The 24,209-nt window shown below is 45.5% G+C and overlaps 1 protein-coding gene across 1 annotated transcript in view; it reads right to left on the bottom strand.

Moving 5' to 3' along the window:
* scn12aa (sodium channel, voltage gated, type XII, alpha a) overlaps window positions 1–24,209 on the bottom strand; it is a 122,619-nt gene that overhangs the window by 80,687 nt on the left and 17,723 nt on the right. The window contains exon 2 of the mRNA XM_014141417.2: window positions 13,919–14,225. Within this exon, the coding sequence (XP_013996892.2) occupies window positions 13,919–14,185 (267 nt within the window). The 5' untranslated portion in view covers window positions 14,186–14,225. The remainder of the gene's footprint in view (window positions 1–13,918; window positions 14,226–24,209) is intronic.

Here is a 24,209-nt window from a genome sequence, read left to right as displayed (position 1 = left end):
CCGGCTCGGTCCTCCCCTCCTGCTCCGTGGCTCGACGACTCACTGCGAGCTCACAGAACAGGGCTCCGGGCAGCCGAGCGGAAATGGAGGAAAACTCGCCTCCCCTGCGGACCTGGCATCCTTTCACTCCCTCCTCTCTACATTTTCCTCTTCTGTCTCTGCTGCTAAAGCCACTTTCTACCACTCTAAACTCCAAGCATCTGCCTCTAACCCTAGGAAGCTCTTTGCTACCTTCTCCTCCCTCCTGAATCCTCCCCCCCCTCTCTGCGGATGACTTCGTCAACCATTTTGAAAAGAAGGTTGACGACATCCGATCCTCGTTGCTAAGTCAAACGACACTGCTGGTCCTGCTCACACTGCCCTACCCTGTGCTTTGACCTCTTTCTCCCCTCTCTCTCCAGATGAAATCTCGCGTCTTCTGACGGCCGGCCGCCCAACAACCTGCCCACTTGACCCTATCCCCTCCTCTCTTCTCCAGACCATTTCCGGAGACCTTCTCCCCTACCTCACCTCGCTCATCAACTCATCCTTGACCGCTGGCTACGTCCCTTCCGTCTTCAAGAGAGCGAGAGTTGCACCCCTTCTGAAAAAAACCTACACTCGATCCCTCCGATGTCAACAACTACAGACCAGTATCCCTTCTTTCCTTTCTCTCCAAAACTCTTGAACGCGCCGTCCTTGGCCAGCTCTCTTGCTACCTCTCTCAGAATGACCTTCTTGATCCTAATCAGTCAGGTTTCAAGACTGGGCATTCAACTGAGACTGCTCTTCTCTGTGTCACGGAGGCTCTCCGCACTGCTAAAGCTAACTCTCTCTCCTCTGCTCTCATCCTTCTAGACCTATCTGCTGCCTTTGATACCGTGAACCATCAGATCCTCCTCTCCACCCTCTCCGAGCTGGGCATCTCCGGCGCCGCCCACGCTTGGATTGCGTCCTACCTGACAGGTCGCTCCTACCAGGTGGCGTGGCGAGAATCTGTCTCCGCACCACGTGCTCTCACCACTGGTGTCCCCCAGGGCTCTGTTCTTGGCCCACTCCTATTCTCGCTATACACCAAGTCACTTGGCTCTGTCATATCCTCACATGGTCTCTCATATCATTGCTATGCAGATGATACACAATTAATCTTCTCCTTTCCCCCTTCTGACAACCAGGTGGCGAATCGCATCTCTGCATGTCTGGCAGACATATCAGTGTGGATGACGGATCACCACCTCAAGCTGAACCTCGGCAAGACGGAGCTGCTCTTCCTCCCGGGGAAGGACTGCCCGTTCCATGATCTCGCCATCACGGTTGACAACTCCCTTGTGTCCTCCTCCCAGAGTGCTAAGAGCCTTGGCGTGACCCTGGACAACACCCTGTCGTTCTCCACCAACATCAAGGCGGTGACCCGATCCTGTAGGTTCATGCTCTACAACATTCGCAGAGTACGACCCTGCCTCACACAGGAAGCGGCTCAGGTCCTAATCCAGGCACTTGTCATCTCCCGTCTGGATTATTGCAACTCGCTGTTGGCTGGGCTCCCTGCCTGTGCCATTAAACCCCTACAACTCATCCAGAACGCCGCAGCCCGTCTGGTGTTCAACCTTCCCAAGTTCTCTCACGTCACCCCGCTCCTCCGCTCTCTCCACTGGCTTCCAGTCGAAGCTCGCATCCGCTACAAGACCATGGTGCTTGCCTACGGAGCTGTGAGGGGAACGGCACCTCCGTACCTTCAGGCTCTGATCAGGCCCTACACCCAAACAAGGGCACTCCGTTCATCCACCTCTGGCCTGCTCGCCTCCCTACCTCTGAGGAAGCACAGTTCCCGCTCAGCCCAGTCAAAACTGTTCGCTGCTCTGGCACCCCAATGGTGGAACAAGCTCCCTCACGACGCCAGGACAGCGGAGTCAATCACCACCTTCCGGAGACACCTGAAACCCCACCTCTTCAAGGAATACCTGGGATAGGATAAAGTAATCCTTCTAACCACCCATTTAAAAGATTTAGATGCACTATTGTAAAGTGGTTGTTCCACTGGATATTATAAGGTGAATGCACCAATTTGTAAGTCGCTCTGGATAAGAGCGTCTGCTAAATGACTTAAATGTAAATGTAAATGTAGGTAAGGATTGTGGTCTCTGGTGGACAGGTAAGTGTTATGGTCTCTGGTGGACAGGTAAGTGTTATGGTCTCTGGTGGACAGGTAAGTGTTGTGGTCTCTGGTGGACAGGTATGTGTTGTGGTCTCTGGTGGACAGGTAAGTGTTATGGTCTCTGGTGGACAGGTAAGTGTTGTGGTCTCTGGTGGACAGGTATGTGTTGTGGTCTCTGGTGGACAGGTAAGTGTTGTGGTCTCTGGTGGACAGGTAAGTGTTATGGTCTCTGGTGGACAGGTAAGTGTTATGGTCTCTGGTGGACAGGTATGTGTTGTGGTCTCTGGTGGACAGGTATGTGTTGTGGTCTCTGGTGGACAGGTAAGTGTTGTGGTCTCTGGTGGACAGGTATGTGTTATGGTCTCTGGTGGACAGGTAAGTGTTGTGGTCTCTGGTGGACAGGTATGTGTTGTGGTCTCTGGTGGACAGGTATGTGTTGTGGTCTCTGGTGGACAGGTATGTGTTGTGGTCTCTGGTGGACAGGTAAGTGTTATGGTCTCTGGTGGACAGGTATGTGTTGTGGTCTCTGGTGGACAGGTAAGTGTTGTGGTCTCTGGTGGACAGGTATGTGTTATGGTCTCTGGTGGACAGGCAAGTGTTGTGGTCTCTGGTGGACAGGTAAGTGTTGTGGTCTCTGGTGGACAGGTATGTGTTGTGGTCTCTGGTGGACAGGTAAGTGTTGTGGTCTCTGGTGGACAGGTAAGTGTTATGGTCTCTGGTGGACAGGTAAGTGTTGTGGTCTCTGGTGGACAGGTATGTGTTGTGGTCTCTGGTGGACAGGTAAGTGTTGTGGTCTCTGGTGGACAGGTAAGTGTTATGGTCTCTGGTGGACAGGTAAGTGTTGTGGTCTCTGGTGGACAGGTATGTGTTATGGTCTCTGGTGGACAGGTATGTGTTGTGGTCTCTGGTGGACAGGTAAGTGTTGTGGTCTCTGGTGGACAGGTATGTGTTGTGGTCTCTTGTGGACAGGTATGTGTTGTGGTCTCTGGTGGACAGGTAAGTGTTATGGTCTCGGTGGAAAGGTAAGTGTTGTGGTCTCTGGTGGACAGGTATGTGTTGTGGTCTCTGGTGGACCGGTATGTGTTGTGGTCTCTGGTAGACAGGTAAGTGTTATGGTCTCTGGTGGACAGGTATGTGTTATGGTCTCTGGTGGACATGTATGTGTTGTGGTCTCTGGTGGACAGGTAAGTGTTGTGGTCTCTGGTGGACAGGTAAGTGTTGTGGTCTCTGGTGGACAGGTATGTGTTGTGGTCTCTGGTGGACAGGTATGTGTTATGGTCTCTGGTGGACAGGTAAGTGTTGTGGTCTCTGGTGGACAGGTATGTGTTGTGGTCTCTGGTGGACAGGTAAGTGTTGTGGTCTCTGATGGACAGGTAAGTGTTATGGTCTCTGGTGGACAGGTAAGTGTTGTGGTCTCTGGTGGACAGGTATGTGTTGTGGTCTCTGGTGGACAGGTAAGTGTTGTGGTCTCTGGTGGACAGGTAAGTGTATGGTCTCTGGTGGACAGGTAAGTGTTGTGGTCTCTGGTGGACAGGTATGTGTTATGGTCTCTGGTGGACAGGTATGTGTTGTGGTCTCTGGTGGACAGGTAAGTGTTGTGGTCTCTGGTGGACAGGTATGTGTTGTGGTCTCTTGTGGACAGGTATTTGTTGTGGTCTCTGGTGGACAGGTAAGTGTTATGGTCTCTGGTGGACAGGTAAGTGTTGTGGTCTCTGGTGGACAGGTAAGTGTTGTGGTCTCTGGTGGACAGGTATGTGTTGTGGTCTCTGGTGGACAGGTAAGTGTTATGGTCTCTGGTGGACAGGTAAGTGTTGTGGTCTCTGGTGGACAGGTATGTGTTGTGGTCTCTGGTGGACAGGTAAGTGTTATGGTCTCTGGTGGACAGGTAAGTGTTGTGGCCTCTGGTGGACAGGTAAGTGTTGTGGTCTCTGGTGGACAGGTAAGTGTTATGGTCTCTGGTGGACAGGTAAGTGTTGTGGTCTCTGGTGGACAGGTATGTGTTATGGTCTCTGGTGGACAGGTATGTGTTGTGGTCTCTGGTGGACAGGTAAGTGTTGTGGTCTCTGGTGGACAGGTATGTGTTGTGGTCTCTTGTGGACAGGTATGTGTTGTGGTCTCTGGTGGACAGGTAATTGTTATGGTCTCTGGTGGACAGGTATGTGTTGTGGTCTCTGGTGGACAGGTAAGTGTTATGGTCTCTGGTGGACAGGTAAGTGTTATGGTCTCTGGTGGACAGGTAAGTGTTATGGTCTCTGGTGGACAGGCATGTGTTGTGGTCTCTGGTGGACAGGTATGTGTTGTGGTCTCTGGTGGACAGGTAAGTGTTGTGGTCTCTGGTGGACAGGTATGTGTTGTGGTCTCTTGTGGACAGGTATGTGTTGTGGTCTCTGGTGGACAGGTAATTGTTATGGTCTCTGGTGGACAGGTATGTGTTGTGGTCTCTGGTGGACAGGTAAGTGTTATGGTCTCTGGTGGACAGGTAAGTGTTATGGTCTCTGGTGGACAGGTAAGTGTTATGGTCTCTGGTGGACAGGCATGTGTTGTGGTCTCTGGTGGACAGGTATGTGTTGTGGTCTCTGGTGGACAGGTAAGTGTTATGGTCTCTGGTGGACAGGTAAGTGTTGTGGTCTCTGGTGGACAGGTATGTGTTGTGGTCTCTGGTGGACAGGTATGTGTTATGGTCTCTGGTGGACAGGTAAGTGTTATGGTCTCTGGTGGACAGGTATGTGTTGTGGTCTCTGGTGGACAGGTAAGTGTTATGGTCTCTGGTGGACAGGTATGTGTTGTGGTCTCTGGTGGACAGGTAAGTGTTGTGGTCTCTGGTGGACAGGTAAGTGTTATGGTCTCTAGTGGACAGGTAAGTGTTGTGGTCTCTGGTGGACAGGTATGTGTTGTGGTCTCTGGTGGACAGGTATGTGTTGTGGTCTCTGGTGGACAGGTATGTGTTGTGGTCTCTGGTAGACAGGTAAGTGTTATGGTCTCTGGTGGACAGGTATGTGTTATGGTCTCTGGTGGACATGTATGTGTTGTGGTCTCTGGTGGACAGGTAAGTGTTGTGGTCTCTGGTGGACAGGTAAGTGTTGTGGTCTCTGGTGGACAGGTATGTGTTGTGGTCTCTGGTGGACAGGTATGTGTTATGGTCTCTGGTGGACAGGTAAGTGTTGTGGTCTCTGGTGGACAGGTATGTGTTGTGGTCTCTGGTGGACAGGTAAGTGTTGTGGTCTCTGATGGACAGGTAAGTGTTATGGTCTCTGGTGGACAGGTAAGTGTTGTGGTCTCTGGTGGACAGGTATGTGTTGTGGTCTCTGGTGGACAGGTAAGTGTTGTGGTCTCTGGTGGACAGGTAAGTGTATGGTCTCTGGTGGACAGGTAAGTGTTGTGGTCTCTGGTGGACAGGTATGTGTTATGGTCTCTGGTGGACAGGTATGTGTTGTGGTCTCTGGTGGACAGGTAAGTGTTGTGGTCTCTGGTGGACAGGTATGTGTTGTGGTCTCTTGTGGACAGGTATTTGTTGTGGTCTCTGGTGGACAGGTAAGTGTTATGGTCTCTGGTGGACAGGTAAGTGTTGTGGTCTCTGGTGGACAGGTAAGTGTTGTGGTCTCTGGTGGACAGGTATGTGTTGTGGTCTCTGGTGGACAGGTAAGTGTTATGGTCTCTGGTGGACAGGTAAGTGTTGTGGTCTCTGGTGGACAGGTAAGTGTTGTGGTCTCTGGTGGACAGGTAAGTGTTATGGTCTCTGGTGGACAGGTAAGTGTTGTGGTCTCTGGTGGACAGGTATGTGTTGTGGTCTCTGGTGGACAGGTATGTGTTATGGTCTCTGGTGGACAGGTATGTGTTGTGGTCTCTGGTGGACAGGTAAGTGTTGTGGTCTCTGGTGGACAGGTATGTGTTGTGGTCTCTGGTGGACAGGTATGTGTTGTGGTCTCTGGTGGACAGGTAAGTGTTGTGGTCTCTGGTGGACAGGTATGTGTTATGGTCTCTGGTGGACAGGTATGTGTTGTGGTCTCTGGTGGACAGGTAAGGATTGTGGTCTCTGGTGGACAGGTATGTGTTGTGGTCTCTGGTGGACAGGTAAGTGTTATGGTCTCTGGTGGACAGGTAAGGATTGTGGTCTCTGGTGGACAGGTAAGTGTTATGGTCTCTGGTGGACAGGTATGTGTTGTGGTCTCTGGTGGACAGGTATGTGTTGTGGTCTCTGGTGGACAGGTATGTGTTGTGGTCTCTGGTGGACAGGTAAGTGTTGTGGTCTCTGGTGGACAGGTATGTGTTGTGGTCTCTGGTGGACAGGTATGTGTTGTGTTCTCTGGTGGACAGGTATGTGTTGTGGTCTCTGGTGGACAGGTAAGTGTTATGGTCTCTGGTGGACAGGTAAGTGTTGTGGTCTCTGGTGGACAGGTATGTGTTGTGGTCTCTGGTGGACAGGTATGTGTTGTGGTCTCTGGTGGACAGGTAAGTGTTGTGGTCTCTGGTGGACAGGTATGTGTTGTGGTCTCTGGTGGACAGGTAAGTGTTATGGTCTCTGGTGGACAGGTATGTGTTGTGGTCTCTGGTGGTCAGGTAAGTGTTATGGTCTCTGGTGGACAGGTATGTGTTGTGGTCTCTGGTGGACAGGTAAGTGTTGTGGTCTCTGGTGGACAGGTAAGTGTTGTGGTCTCTGGTGGCCAGGTAAGGATTGTGGTCTTCCTGACGAGCCAACCCCCCAGGCGATGAGGGTAGGAAACATCACATCCGCCACGCTGACCATCAACACAGGGGTGTGTGCTTAGTCCCTTCCTGTACTCGTAGTTCACACACGACTGCGTGGCCCGCGCACGACTCCAACACCATCATCAAGTTCGCTGACAACACGAAAGTGGTAGGACTGATCACCGACAACGATGACACAGCCTATAGGGGGTGAGGTCAGAGAGGACAACAGCTTATCCCTTAACGTCAGCAAGACAACGGAGCTGACCATGGACTACAGGAAATGGAGGGCCGAGCACGCCACTATCCACATTGATGGGGCTGTAGTTGAGTTGGTCAAGAGCTTGAAATTACTCGGTGTCCACATCACTGAGGAATTAACATGGTCCACACACACCAACACAGTTGTGAAGAAGGCACGACAGCTCCACTTCCCCCTCAGGAGACTGAAAAGATTTGGCATGGGCACTCAGATACTCAAAAAGTTCTACAGCTGCACCATTGAGAGCATCTTGACTGGCTGCATCACCTCTCCGTACGGAAATTGCAAGGCACCCGACTGCAAGGCGCTACAGAGAGTGGTGAATACAGCTCAGTACATCACTAGGGCTGAGCTCCTTGTCATCCAGGACCTCTATACCAGGCGGTGTCAGAGGAAGGCCCAAAAAATGATCAAAGACTCCAGCCCCCCAAGGAATAGACTGTTCTCTCTGCTACCGCACGGCAAGCGGTACCAGCACGCCGAGCCTGGAACCAACAGGACCTTGAACAGCTTTTACCCCCAAGCCATAGACTGTTCTCTCTGCTACCGCACGGCAAGCGGTACCAGCACGCCGAGCCTGGAACCAACAGGACCTTGAACAGCTTCTACCCCCAAGCCATGAGACTGATAAACAAGACTGCTAAATAGCTAATCAAATGGCTACCCGGACTACCTGCATTTACCCTTTTTTAACAGTAAATTTATTTGGATGGTCTGGGTTTTCCATCTGTTGATGCTATACAGATGGTCATACTATCAACAAACTATATCAACAAACTATCTGTTGATAAGCAATTATTTGCTAAGGTTACAGTTAGGTTTAGAATAAGGGCTAGGGCTAGGGTAAAGGTAAAGGTTAAGGTTAAGGTTAAGGTAAGGGTTAGGGTTGGGGTTGGGGTTAGAGCTAGGTTTAGGGTTAGTAGATAGATAGTCGAAATGTTACTGATAGTCTGCAAAGCATCTACAGATGGACTATCCAACTAAAGTTTTACTCACTAACTCTCTTGCATTGGACTCTCCCCAACACACTGGATTCTACCCAACACACTGGACTCTATCCACACACTTGACTCTACCTCCACACTGGACTCTACCCACACACTGGACTCTACCTCCACACTGGACTCTACCCAACACACTGGACTCTACCCCAACACACTGGACTCTATCCACACACTTGACTCTACCTCCACACTGGACTCTACCCAACACACTGGACTCTACCCAACACACTGGACTCTACCCCCACACTGGACTCTACCCCCACACACTGGACTCTACCCAACACACTGGACTCTACCCAACACACTGGACTCTACCCCCACACTGGACTCTAGCCCCACACTGGACTCTACCCCAACACACTGGACTCTACCCAACACACTGGACTCTACCCAACACACTGGACTCTACCCCCACACTGGACTCTACCCCCACACACTGGACTCTACCCCCACACTGGACTCTACCCAACACACAGGACTCTACCCACACACTGGACTCTACCCCCACACTGGACTCTCCCTACATACTGGACTCTACCCAACACACTGGACTCTACCCAACACACTGGACTCTACCCCCACACTGGACTCTACCTACATACTGGACTCTACCCAACACACTGGACTCTACCCCCACACTGAACTCTACCCCCACACTGGACTCTACCCCAACACACTGGACTCTACCCAACACACTGGACTCTACCCAACACACTGGACTCTACCCACATACTGGACTCTACCTACATACTGGACTCTGCCCAACACACTGGACTCTACCCAACACACTGGACTCTACCCAACACACTGGACTCTACCCAACACACTGGACTCTACCCCCACACTGGACTCTACCCCCACACTGGACTCTACCCCAACACACTGGACTCTACCCAACACACTGGACTCTACCCCAACACACTGGACTCTACCCCAACACACTGGACTCTACCCAACACACTGGACTCTACCCAACACACTGGACTCTACCCAACACACTGGACTCTACCCAACACACTGGACTCTACACAACACACTGGACTCTACACAACACACTGGACTCTACCCAACACACTGGACTCTACCCCCACACTGGACTCTACCCAACACACTGGACTCTACCCAACACACTGGACTCTACCCCAACACACTGGACTCTACCCAACACACTGGACTCTACCCAACACACTGGACTCTACCTCCACACTGGACTCTACCCACACACTGGACTCTACCCACACACTGGACTCTACCCACACACTGGACTCTACCCACACACTGTACTCACCCACACACTCACACATACTTACACTGACACCCCAACACACACTCACACACCACATACGGCCACACACAACATGCACACACGTATACTGACCGCACACACACACTTTCACACATCACATTCACTGCTGCTATTGTCTATTTTCTATCCTGTTGCCTAGTCACTTTACCCCTACCTACAGTATACTGCTGTTACTGTCTATTATCTATCCTTTACCCCTACCTACAGTATACTGCTGTTACTGTCTATTATCTATCCTTTACCCCTACCTACAGTATACTGCTGTTACTGTCTATTATCTATCCTTTACCCCTACCTACAGTATACTGCTGTTACTGTCTATTATCTATCCTTTACCCCTACCTACAGTATACTGCTGTTACGGTCTATTATCTATCCTTTACCCCTACCTACAGTATACTGCTGTTACTGTCTATTATCTATCCTTTACCCCTACCTACAGTATACCGCTGTTACTCTCTATTATCCATCCTCTACCCCTACCTACAGTATACTGCTGCTACTGTCTATTATCTATCCTTTACCCCTACCTACAGTATACCACTGCTACTGTCTATTATCTATCCTGTTGTCTAGTCACTTTACCCCTACCTACAGTATACTGCTGTTACGGTCTATTATCTATCCTTTACCCCTACCTACAGTATACCACTGCTACTGTCTATTATCTATCCTGTTGTCTAGTCACTTTACCCCTACCTACAGTATACTGCTGTTACGGTCTATTATCTATCCTGTTGTCTAGTCACTTTACCCCTACCTACAGTATACTGCTGTTACTGTCTATTATCTATCATTTACCCCTACCTACAGTATACTGCTGTTACTGTCTATTATCTATCCTTTACCCCTACCTACAGTATACTGCTGTTACTGTCTATTATCTATCATTTACCCCTACCTACAGTATACTGCTGTTACGGTCTATTATCTATCCTGCTGTCTAGTCACTTTACCCCTACCTACAGTATACTGCTGTTACTGTCTATTATCTATCCTTTACCCCTACCTACAGTATACTGCTGCTACTGTCTATTATCTATCCTTTACCCCTACTTACAGTATACTGCTGTTACTGTCTATTATCTATCCTTTACCCCTACCTACAGTATACTGCTGTTACTGTCTATTATCTATCCTTTACCCCTACCTACAGTATACTGCTGTTACTGTCTATTATCTATCCTTTACCCCTACCTACAGTATACTGCTGTTACTGTCTATTATCTATCCTTTACCCCTACCTACACTATACTGCTGTTACTGTCTATTATCTATCCTTTACCCCTACCTACAGTATACTGCTGTTACTGTCTATTATCTATCCTGTTGTCTAGTCACTTTACCCCTACCTATATGTATATTGCTACCTCAATTACCTCATACCCCTGCACATCGACTCAGTACTGGTACTCCCTGTATATAGCCATGTTATTACCTCATACCCCTGCACATCGACTCAGTACTGGTACTCCCTGTATATAGCCATGTTATTACCTCATACCCCTGCACATCGACTCAGTACTGGTAGTCCCTGTATATAACCATGTTATTTTTACTCATTATTGTTATTCGTTATTCACTGTGTAATCACTCCTCATGTCACTATTTCAAATATATATATATACTTTTTGTATATTTAACTCTGCATTGTTGGGAAGGGCCTCAAAGTAAGTATTTCACTGTTAGTCTATATTTGTTGCACCAGTGAGTGAGAATGCTGTACCCCCACAGAATACAGTAATATACTGTATTTTAGGAATTCTATAAACCTTGTCCTGAAACTCTACAGTAACTGACCAATTGCTGCCAGTAATTTACTGTAATTCAGAATACAGTACCATACCACATTCCAAAAATATTTGGACCACTAGTGGGTGCATGGTCTTGTTGTTTCTCGTGTATTAACATATTTTGAGGCACTTCTTGTAAGAGGCTATATTTGTTGCATCCTTTAGTGAGAGTCCTGTACTAATTTAATATGTGGTGGTGGTTCCTTAACAATTAAATATAAGGGGACAGATCAGAGTGGCAGCAAGTCTCAAACCTTTAATGGCTGAGTGGCTAGCCACTTCCTTTTGATTTGCTTGGCCCTGGAGTCACAATCAAATCAAATCAAACTTTATTAGTCACATGCGCCGAATACAACAAATGTAGACCTTACCGTGAAATGCTTACTTACAAGCCCTTAACCAACAGTGCAGTTCAAGAAGAAGAAAATATTTACCAAATGGGCTAAAATAAAAAAGTAATAATAAAAAGTAACACAATGAGAATAACAATAACGAGGCTATATACAGGGGGTCCCGGGACCGAGTCAGTGTGCGGGGGTACAGGCTAGTTGAGTCACAGGCAGTTTGGAAGCCATTGTTAAGGCCTAACGAGCAAGTGATATAAAACGCCGAAAATCAGTGGGTAAATTGTAATATATTATTAGATATTCACTATTAGTAATTACTGATTTGTATTTTCAATTAAAAAAAAAGTAGTGTATTGCTGTTTTGCTATATATTTACTGCAGCATAGTGTAAATGATGGTGCATTGTGGATAAATATTATTGGAGGAGAAAGAATCACAGGCTCAGTAACATATTTTAAGGCGTGCCTTGTGTCTATATTTGTTGCACTCGTTAGTGAGAGTCCTGTACTAATGTAAGTGATATGTAGTAGTAGTTCCCTAACAATTACATATAGGGGACAGATCAGAGCGGCAGCAGGTCTTAAACCTTGTAATGGTTAACCATGTACATTTGATCTGTCTGTAATCACATCCAGTTTGGAAGCCTTTGATAAGTCCTATAGAAGCACCTATTATTCATTAATATGCTGTAATATGCATACAACAACCTGTTGGCTCTAATCCCTTGTAATTACAGTAAAATACTGTAGAAATACATTTTCTTACAGTTTAATGGTGACTTTTACTGTATTTTACTGTGCTTAATTGCTCTGATCTATTATGTTACCATGAATATATCAGTATTTTATTGGCCCAATCATAGAGAGTCAGAGTGGAGGCTGCTGAGGGGAGGATGGCTCATAATAAAGTCTGGAACGGAGCCAATGGAACGGAATCCATGTGTTTGATGTATTTGATTAAACAACATGAGCTGGTGAACACCCAGAAAATAGTTTGTTGTGGAGGTGCTGACAAACGGCCAATAAACTAGCAAAATAAAGAAAGTTGCACACTCCATGTATAAACTACCAGCAATTTAATGGGTATTTTACCAACGTTTTGGCATCACTGTGCCTTCCTCAGGGTGATGTCATGAATACCTGAACCAGGTTATGTAGACAAACAGTGCAATTAGTGTAACCAATGACAGTGGTGAGGGGTGTGTCGTAATGATTAAGTTAATTTAAATTAATTAGTAACACCGTTAAAAAATACTATATGGCATATTAAATATATATTCAATATAATATATTAAATATATTTGTCACGTTCTGACCTGTAAAGGTGTGATTTGTTAGTGTTTAGTTTGGTCAGGACGTGACAGGGGGTATTTGTTTTATGTGGTTCAGGGTGGTTGTGTGTATATGTCCATGTAGAGAGGGGTATTTGATTTATTAGTCCAGGGTTTTGGTTATTGTTCTATGTTAGTTTATTTCTATGTTCTGTCTAGTCATTTGTATTTCTATGTTTAGTTAATTGGTGTTGGGGCCTTCAGTTGGAGGCAGCTGTCTATCGTTGCCTCTGATTGAAGGTCCTATAATTAGGGGTGTGTTTGTATTGTGGATTGTGGGTAGTTGTATTCTGTTTTGTGTTCTTCACCTGACAGAACTGTTAGTGTCGTTTCTGTTAATTGTATACGTGTTTATTTTGTTTCTCCTTCTTATATATTAAAAGAGAAGATGAGTACACACTTCCCTGTTGCGTCTTGGTCCTCCACACACGACACTCGATACAATATTGTTATCATATAGAAACATAATGGAATATAGTACATCATATTAGCGTCAACATACATTATTGTTTCATTCAATTTCACAATTTCGTATTTCATTTTTGTTACATGTAATATTGGTTCAACCTTGATATATAATGAACATCATCAACAAGGGGAACATATTGGGTATATACTTAATTAAAAAAAAATTATAACACTTGTTCATCAAGGAAAGAGTGTTCATAAGGATATTATATTTAATATAAGTTATATTGAATATATATTTAATATGCCATATAGTATTTTTTAACGGTGTTACTAATTAATTTGAATTAACTTCATCATTACGACACACCCCTCACCACTGTCATTGGTTACACTAATTGCACTGTTTGTCTACATAACCTGGTTCAGGTATTCATGACATCACCCTGAGGAAGGCACAGTGATGCCGAAACGTTGGTAAAATACCCATTAAATTGCTGGTAGTTTATACATGTAGTGTGCAACTTTCTTTATTTTGTTAGTTTATGATGTATTTGATACCATTCCAGTCATTCTGCTCCAGCCCGTCCTCCACCATTAATGTGCCACCAACCTCCTGTATCCACCCCCCCTACCCCCCACACTCACCCTCTGACTCTTGAAGTAGAAGGGATCGATGTCATCCAGAGGTACCCCAACCAGTCCTGGGGGAATGTCACCAAAGATACGTGGAAGTTGTTTGCCGGCCTCCAGGTCGGGCCTAGGCATGGGCAGCTCCACGTTGCCCAGGTCCTCCTGGTAATCCTTGGCGTTCTTGGCCTGCTCCTCGGCAATCCGCTGCTCGATGGCGGCCAGGGATTCGCGAGTGAACCGGCGCAAGCCATCAGGACCCGTTGGTAACAGCATGGCTGCCATCTTTTCATCCTGATTATCCTGTACTAGAATTTACTTACAGCTGTTTTTACAGGTGAAGGTGGGGAAGACAGGCGCCAAAGGGTAAGAGAGACAGAGAGTGAGAGAGAGGGAGAGAGAGAGAGAGAAAGAGAGAGGGTGGGAGAAAGAACAAAACACCATTGTAAATACACCCATATTTATGTTTATTTATTTTCCCTTTTGTACTATGTAAACAATATAAACATATGTTTCCCATGTCAACAAAGCCCTTAAATTGAATTGAATTGAAAGAGAGTGAGAGAGAGAGAGAGAGAGAGAGAGGGTGAGAGAGAGCGAGAGAGAGCGAGAGAGAGAGAGAGAGAGAGAGATGGTTAAAGAGAGAGACAGGGTTAAAGAGAGAGGGTGAGAGAGAGATCGAGAGAGGGAGAGAGGGTGAGAGAGAGAGAGAGAGAGAGAGAGAGAGAGAGAGGGTTAAAGAGAGGGAGGGTGAGAGAGAAAGAGAGGGTGAAAGAGAGGGTGAGAGAGAGGGTGAGAGAGAGAGAGAAAATTAGAGAGAGAGAGAGAGAGAGAGAGGGTTAAAAAGAGAGAGGGTGAGTTTGAGAGGGTAAAAGAGAGATGCATTAGACAGTAAGTACCAGGCCACATTGAAAACACCACTATGGTATGAATGACTGTTGACTCATCATATAACAAACCCCAGCTCCATTATGGTATGGACTACAAAGTATCAGGTTAGGAGAATGAAGTTATGGTTAGGAGAATGAAGTTATGGTTAGGAGAATTAAGTTATGGTTAGGAAAGGGTTAAGGTTAGCTAAAATATATATGATGTATTTTATAATCTACTTTTGACATCAATTTGACATAAATTGTATTCTATCTAGCCATGACTCTCCATTATGCATAGATTACAACCCCCAACCGTGACCCTTGTCTTCTGCTGATGCAACTGTAAAGTCCCTTGAACGATACTTAATTATGGCTGAACGTCACTGTGTTCTATGAACAGATCTGATGGGACAGCATTGTGTATCTAAACTCTCAGATCTCAGGAGCTGATTTCCCAGAGGGCCATTCTGCTCTAATCCAGCCCCAATAGGCTGTATTTTAAGGCCTCTCAAAACTGCACATCTGACAGTTCCTCTGACAACCTTCAAGTGGCCACACTTACCGGAGAGGATATGAGCTTTAAAGGGAAGGAATGATCCACAGAAATTGCATAATTTGTTGACATTGTATCTCCTGAACCACAGTGGATATTGGGACGGGAGAAACACGATTCCAGCGATGAATGCCGTGACTAAAGAAACACAGAAGACTATGGATATGAGATGGCTAATTTTAAAATACTCCTGTACATCTCCCAGTGTATGTAACAATATAACGTTTTGTTTTGTTTGTCTTATTATACTGCTTGGTAGAATAGAAAACTAATAACAGAATAGGACTAGACTACATCATCGCTAGATAATCCTAACCAGGTGTGCATTGTCTGAATGCCCATTCCTACGTCATGGCGAGGTGGTAATCTGAACTGTTTTGAAAGTTCTAGTGTGTCATTGCTGCGGTCGGTCCTATTGCAAAGGGTTTCTTACAGTAAGGAATGTGTCGGACGTGTCCCCACCACCATCACCACCACCACCGTGGCATTCTAATATTTCTCTGTTTAGGCTTTGTGTTATTTCATGTGTTTAGAGAGAGAGAGAGAGAGAGAGAGAGAGAGAGAGAGAGAGAGAGAGAGAGAGAGAGAGAGAGAGAGAGAGAGAGAGAGAAGAGAGGGATAGAGAGAGAGAGAGAGAGAGAGAGAGAGAGAGAGAGAGAGAGAGAGAGAGAGAGAGAGAGAGAGAGAGAGAGAGAGAGAGAGAGAGAGAGAGAGAGAGAGAGAGAGAGAGAGAGAGAGAGAGAGGAAGAGAGAGAGGAAGAGAGGGATAGAGAGAGGGAGAGAGAGAGAGAGAGAGAGAGAGAGAGAGGAAGAGAGGTAGAGAGAGAGAGAGAGAGAGAGAGAGAGAGAGAGAGAGAGAGAGAGAGAGAGAGAGAGAGAGAGAGGAAGAGAGAGGGATAGAGAGAGGGAGAGAGAGAGCGAGAGAGAGAGAGAGAGAGCGAGAGAGAGAGAGAGAGAGGAAGAGAGAGGGATAGAGAGAGCGAGAGAGAGAGGAGAGAGGGAGGAAGAGAGTTCCAGTCAGTGCATACGTCTGTGTGTTGAAAGAAAGACATGTTTTAAGTTCTTTACCAGTGACCAGCGCCAGCTTCCTGTTACCCAACCGTCTCTGTCAAAGTAGGCCAGCCATAGTTGTCAGTCAGAGGATTATAAAGCAATGGTCACTAGCCAGCCCTGACCTGGGATGGGGATGGGTATGAGGCGTGTCACTGTCTCTCCCATGTAGGGGGAGGGGGGAACTGGACGAATTGACATCATTATAAAACTGGGATGACATCACTATAAAACTGGGATGACGTCGTTATAAAACTGGGATGACATCATTATAAACCTGGGATGACATCACTATAAAACTGGGATGACATCACTATAAACCTGGGATGACATCACTATAAAACTGAGATGACATCACTATAAAACTGGGATGACATCATTATAAAACTGGGATGACATCATTATAAACCTGGGATGACATCACTATAAAACTGGGATGAAATCACTATAAACCTGGGATGACATCACTATAAAACTGGGATGACATCACTATAAAACTGGGATGACATCATTATAAACCTGGGATGACATCACTATAAAACTGGGATGACATCACTATAAACCTGGGATGACATCACTATAAAACTGGGATGACATCATTATAAAACTGTGATGACATCATTATAAACCTGGGATGACATCACTATAAAACTGGGATGACATCACTATAAAACTGGGATGACATCACTATAAACCTGGGATGACATCACTATAAAACTGGGATGACATCATTATAAAACTGGGATGACATCATTATAAACCTGGGATGACAACACAGTAAAACTTGGTGAAATTACATCATTAGGTCTACAATCAGAAACTGGCTGAGGTTATATCCTTGTTTCGACTGCATTTCAACCAATGCTGAGCTGGCATTGAAGTGCTTTTCCCGACCCCATTCGCCTCTATCTCAAACGGGTTAAACTGTGGTCCAGACTGATTGTTGTTAGAATAACCATGCTGCTGTGTAACTGGCTGGTCCATACATTACAGGCCAAACAGATGCCTAAAATCAAATAGGTTTAAAAAGAGGATCAAAACCAAGTTATCCCTATTGAGAAAGATTGAGATGTTCCCTTCCATATCCTAGGATTCCCTATTAACAAATGGAGAGATTGTTATTTCCATAGAACTGGCTTAGATCCTAGCATTCCCTTTACTATTGGCTTATCTCCCGGTGGGGAGATCCCCCTGTCCTGTCCCATCCTGTCCTATCCTATCCTGTCCTATCCGATCCTGTCCTGTCCTGTCCTATCCTGTCCTGTCCTGTCCTATCCTGTCCTGTCCTATCCTATCCTGTCCTATCCTGTCCTGTCCTATCCTGTCCTATCCTGACCTGAAACACATTGATCTATGATCTCTACACACCACACCCAGCCAGACAGATACTAGAAGTCATCTCTTATCTGCTTTTATTTGATCTGCTTATTTGGCCCGGTTGATCTCAATCTCAGATCAGATCAGATGGATCACTGACTAGATCCAACCAACTGGATCACTGACTAGATCCAACCAACTGGATCACTGACTGGATCCAACCAACTGGATCACTGACTGGATCCAACCAACTGGATCACTGACTGGATCCAACCAACTGGATCACTGACTGGGTCCAACCAACTGGATCACTGACTGGTTCCAACCAACTGGATCACTGACTAGATCCAACCAACTGGATCACTGACTGGATCCAACCAACTGGATCACTGACTGGATCCAACCAACTGGATCACTGACTGGATCCAACCAACTGGATCACTGACTGGGTCCAACCAACTGGATCACTGACTGGATCCAGCCAACTGTATCACTGACTGGATCCAACCAACTGGATCACTGACTGGATCCAACCAACTGGATCACTGACTAGATCCAACCAACTGGATTGTTGACTGGATCCAACCAACTGGATTACTGACTGGATCCAACCAATGTCATTCCCATTTGGTGGGGGAATAAATAGGTTAAATTCTCCGTTATCAGATAAAGAGGTTGCTACAGCAGATAAAGAGGTTGCTACAGCAGATAAAGAGGTTGCTACAGCAGATAAAGAGGTTGCTACATCAGATAAAGAGGTTGCCACAGCAGATAAAGAGGTTGCTACAGCAGATAAAGAGGTTGCTACAGCAGATAAAGAGGTTGCTACATCAGATAAAGAGGTTGCTACAGCAGATAAAGAGGTTGCTACATCAGATAAAGAGGTTGCCACAGCAGATAAAGAGGTTGCTACAGCAGATAAAGAGGTTGCTACAGCAGATAAAGAGGTTGCTACATCAGATAAAGAGGTTGCTACATCAGATAAAGAGGTTGCCACAGCAGATAAAGAGGTTGCTACAGCAGATAAAGAGGTTGCTACAGCAGATAAAGAGGTTGCTACATCAGATAAAGAGGTTGCTACATTAGATAAAGAGGTTGCTACAGCAGATAAAGAGGTTGCTACATCACATAAAGAGGTTGCTACAGCAGATAAAGATACAGTAATGGTGTTTCTATCTCTTGTGATTTGACATTCAGAGACGCACCGTGCAAGAGCACTCACTGGTCACAAAGCTGTAGCAATGCTGAATACTGCAGTCATCTGCAGCGTCCGGTGAAATATCATGCCCTGTGAGACAAACCTTGTCTACACATTGTTACACGTGGTGAAATATCATGCCCTGTGAGACAAACCTCATCGACACATCGTTACATGTGGTGAAATATCATGCCCTGTGAGACAAACCTCATCGACACATCGTTACATGTGGTGAAATATCATGCCCTGTGAGACAAACCTCGTCTACACATTGTTACATGTGGTGAAATATCATGCCCTGTGAGACAGACTGCTTCTACACATTGTTATATGTGGTGAAATATCATGCCCTGTGAGACAGACTGCTTCTACACATCATTATATGTGGTGAAATAACATGCCCTGTGAGACAGACTGCTTCTACACATCATTATATGTGGTGAAATATCATGCCCTGTGAGACAGACTGCTTCTACACATTGTTATATGTGGTGAAATATCATGCCCTGTGAGACAGACTGCTTCTACACATCGTTATATGTGGTGAAATATCATGCCCTCTGAGACAGACTGCTTCTACACATCGTTACACGTGGTGAAATATCATGCCCTGTGAGACAAACCTCGTCTACACATCGTTATATGTGGTGAAATATCATGCCCTGTGAGACAGACTGCTTCTACACATCGTTATATGTGGTGAAATATCATGCCCTGTGAGACAGACTGCTTCTACATATCGTTATATGCGGTGAAATATCATGCCCTGTGAGACAAACCTCGTCTACACATCGTTATATGTGGTGAAATATCATGCCCTGTGAGACAGACTGCTTCTACACATCGTTATATGTGGTGAAATATCATGCCCTGTGAGACAAACCTCGTCTACACATAGTTACACGTGGTGAAATATCATGCCCTGTGAGACAGACTGCTTCTACACATCGTTATATGTGGTGAAATATCATGCCCTGTGAGACAGACTGCTTCTACACATTGTTATATGCGGTGAAATATCATGCCCTGTGAGACAAACCTCGTCTACACATCGTTATATGTGGTGAAATATCATGCCCTGTGAGACAGACTGCTTCTACACATCATTATATGTGGTAAAATATCATGCCCTGTGAGACAGACTGCTTCTACACATCATTATATGTGGTAAAATATCATGCCCTGTGAGACAAACCTCGTCTACACATCGTTATATGTGGTGAAATATCATGCCCTGTGAGACAGACTGCTTCTACACATCATTATATGTGGTAAAATATCATGCCCTGTGAGACAAACCTCGTCTACACATCGTTATATGTGGTGAAATATCATGCCCTGTGAGACAGACTGCTTCTACACATCATTACCATCTAAGACAATACTTAGTTCATATATGATGTTGTGCCTCCATAACAATGGTGACATTGGCATTACTATTCTCCCTCCGTGTTTTGTTTTCACTGTAGATTAACGAGTTTTGTTTTTTGACATTGTAAAATAATAGTGAAGGCATCAAAACTATGAAATAACATAAATGGAATCATGTACTAACCAAGAAAGTGTTAAACAAATCAAAATATATTTTAGATTTTAGATTCTTCAAAGTAGCCACCCTTTGCCTTGATGACAGCTTTGCACACTGTTGGCATTCTCTCAACCAGCTTCACCTGGAATTCTTTTCCAACAGTATTGAAGGAGTTCCCACATATGCTGAGCACTTGTTTGCTGCTTTTCCTTCACTCTGCGGTCCAACTCATCCCAAACCATCTCAATTGGGTTGAGGTCGAGTGTTTGTGGAGGCCAGGTCATCTGATGCAGCACTCCATCACTCTCCTTCTTGGTCAAATAGCCCTTACACAGCCTGGTGGTGTGTTGGGTCATTGTCCTGTTGAAAAACAAATGATAGTCAAACTAAGCGCAAACCAGATGGGATGAGGTATCGCTGCAGAATGCTGTGGTAGCCATGCTGGTTAAGTGTGCCTTGAATTCTAAATAAATCACTGACAGTGTCAGCAGCAAAGCACCCCCACACCATCAAACCTCCTCCTCCATGCTTCACGGTGGGAACTACACATGCAGAGATCATCTGTTCATCTACTCTGCGTCACACAAAGAATCTCAATTTTGGACTCATCGGGACAGATTTCAACCGGTCTAATGTCCATTGCTGTTTCTTGGCCCAAGCAAGTCTCTTCTTCTTATTGGTGTCCTTTAGTAGTGGTTTCTTTACAGCAATTCAACCATGAAGGCCTGATTCACGCAGTCTCCTCTGAACAGTTGATGTTGAGATGTGTCTGTTACTTGAACTCTGTGAAGCATTTATCTGGGCTGCAATCTGAGGCTGGTAACTGTAATGAATGTATCCTCTGCAGCAGAGGTAACTCTGTGACTTCTTTTCCTGTGGCGGTCCTCATGAGAGACAGTTTCATCATAGCGCTTGATGGCTTTTGCAACTGCACTTGAAGAAACTTTAGAAGTTCTTCAACTCTTCTGCATTGACTGACCTTCATGTCTTAAAGAAATGATGGACTGTTGTTTCTCTTTGCTTATTTGAGCTGTTCTTGACATAATATGGACTTGGTCTTTTACCAAATAGGGCTATCTTCTGTATACCACGCCTACCTTGTCACAACACAACTGATTGGCTCAAACATATTAAGAAGGAAAGAAATTCCACAAATTAACTTTTAACAAGGCACACCTGTTAATTGAAATGCATTCCAGGTGACTACTTCATGAAGCTGGTTGAGAGAATGCCAAGCGTATGCAAAGCTGTCATCAAGGCAAAGGGTGGCTAATTTGAAGAATCTCAAATATAAAACACATTTTTTTATTGTTTAACACATTATTTGGTTACTACATGATTCCATATGTGTTATTTCATAGTTTTGATGTCTTCACTATTATTCTACAATGTAGAAAATAGTAAAAAGAAAGAAAAACCCTGGAATGAGTAGGTGTGTACAAACTATTGACTGGTACTGTACTTTCATTGCTTTTTAGACAGTTTTGACAAATTTTGGACAGTTTTGACTAGTTTTGGCCAGTTTTAACTGTCTAAAAAGCAACTAATGTATATCAAAAACCAAAACGAGTTGATCTACTAAACAAAACACGGAGGGAGAACACTTACTGTGGGCTAGGTTGTGCTCAATTAGCAGAGAACTTAATGTGGGTTGTGTTCAATTAGCAGAGAACTTAATGTGGGTTGTGTTCAATTAGCAGAGAACTTAATGTGGGTTGTGTTCAATTAGCAGAGAACTTAATGTGGGTTGTGGTCATTAAGCAGAGAACTTAATGTGGGTTGTGTTCAATTAGCAGAGAACTTAATGTGGGTTGTGTTCAATTAGCAGAGAACTTAATGTGGGTTGTGTTCAATTAGCAGAGAACTTAATGTGGGTTGTGGTCTATTAGCAGAGAACTTAATGTGGGTTGTGTTCAATTAGCAGAGAACTTAATGTGGGTTGTGTTCAATTAGCAGAGAACTTAATGTGGGCTGTGTTCAATTAGCAGAGAACTTAATGTGGGTTGTGGTCTATTAGCAGAGAACTTAATGTGGGTTGTGTTCAATTAGCAGAGAACTTAATGTGGGCTGTGTTCAATTAGCAGAGAACTTAATGTGGGCTGTGGTCATTAAGCAGAGAACTTAATGTGGGCTGTGGTCATTAAGCAGATAACTTAATGTGGGCTGTGGTCATTAAGCAGAGAACTTAATGTGGGCTGTGGTCATTAAGCAGAGAACTTAATGTGGGCTGTGGTCATTAAGCAGAGAACTTAATGTGGGCTGTGGTCATTAAGCAGAGAACTTAATGTGGGCTGTGGTCATTAAGCAGAGAACTTAATGTGGGCTGTGGTCTATTAGCAGATAACTTAATGTGGGCTGTGGTCATTAAGCAGAGAACTTAATGTGGGCTGTGGTCTATTAGCAGATAACTTAATGTGGGCTGTGGTCATTAAGCAGAGAACTTAATGTGGGCTGTGGTCTATTAGCAGATAACTTAATGTGGGCTGTGGTCATTAAGCAGAGAACTTAATGTGGGCTGTGGTCTATTAGCAGAGAACTTAATGTGGGTTGTGTTCAATTAGCAGAGAACTTAATGTGGGCTGTGGTCATTAAGCAGATAACTTAATGTGGGCTGTGGTCATTAAGCAGAGAACTTAATGTGGGCTGAGGTCATTAAGCAGAGAACTTAATGTGGGCTGTGGTCATTAAGCAGAGAACTTAATGTGGGCTGTGGTCTATTAGCAGATAACTTAATGTGGGCTGTGGTCATTAAGCAGAGAACTTAATGTGGGCTGTGGTCTATTAGCAGATAACTTAATGTGGGCTGTGGTCATTAAGCAGAGAACTTAATGTGGGCTGTGGTCTATTAGCAGATAACTTAATGTGGGCTGTGGTCATTAAGCAGAGAACTTAATGTGGGCTGTGGTCATTAAGCAGAGAACTTAATGTGGGCTGTGGTCATTAAGCAGAGAACTTAATGTGGGCTGTGGGCAGGGAGGAGGGCAGGGCAGGGCAGGGCACGGCAGGGCAAGGAGAGAGGAGGGCAGGGCAGGGCAGGGCAGGGCAGGGCAGGGCAGGGCATGGAGGGATGAGGACAGGACAGGGACGGTGGGACGAGGGCAGGACAGGACAGGGAGGGAGGGAGGGACGAGGACAGGACAGGGAGGGAGGGACGAGGACAGGACAGGGAGGGAGGGAGGGACGAGGACAGGACAGGACAGGGAGGGAGGAGGAGGAGGGCAGGGATGAGGGCAGGGCAGGGAGGGAGGAGGAGGAGGGCAGGGATGAGGGCAGGGATGAGGGCAGGGCAGGGAGGGAGGAGGACAGTGGAAAAGTATCTTAGTTTAATGAAATTGAATTGTCATTACAGCCAGATGTGCTGTGGACGTTTCCCACCGCACATAATTATCCTAATTAGATTGAGGGTGGAGAGGAACAGAGGACAGACAGAAGTAGCTGATAATGTGCATTCCATCCAAAACCTCCAGCAGCTTCAGCAAGCTAAACATACTTATTGTTTTGTTGTTCAAAATACGACCAAAATACACATCCAAACACACGTGAAACTACTGTATAGGCATTTTATTTTTCTGTTTGCAAAAAAATACAGTGTCCATTTTTCAATCAATAAACAACCTGAACATGATGTCACATGATGTCACATAATGTCACATGATGTCTTTTCAACATATCTGGGTTCTGGCCACTGGGATAGGTGAGATCACAGATATCATATTCAATTATATTATCTACTTAAGCAATAAGGCACGAGGGGGTGTGGTATATGGCCAATATACCACGGCTAAGGGCTG

This window comes from Salmo salar, chromosome ssa14, assembly GCF_905237065.1.
Source record: "Salmo salar chromosome ssa14, Ssal_v3.1, whole genome shotgun sequence".
Lineage (NCBI taxonomy): Eukaryota > Metazoa > Chordata > Actinopteri > Salmoniformes > Salmonidae > Salmo > Salmo salar.
The sequence above is the reverse complement of the archived record's forward strand: the minus strand, read 5'-3'. Positions and strand labels throughout refer to the sequence as shown.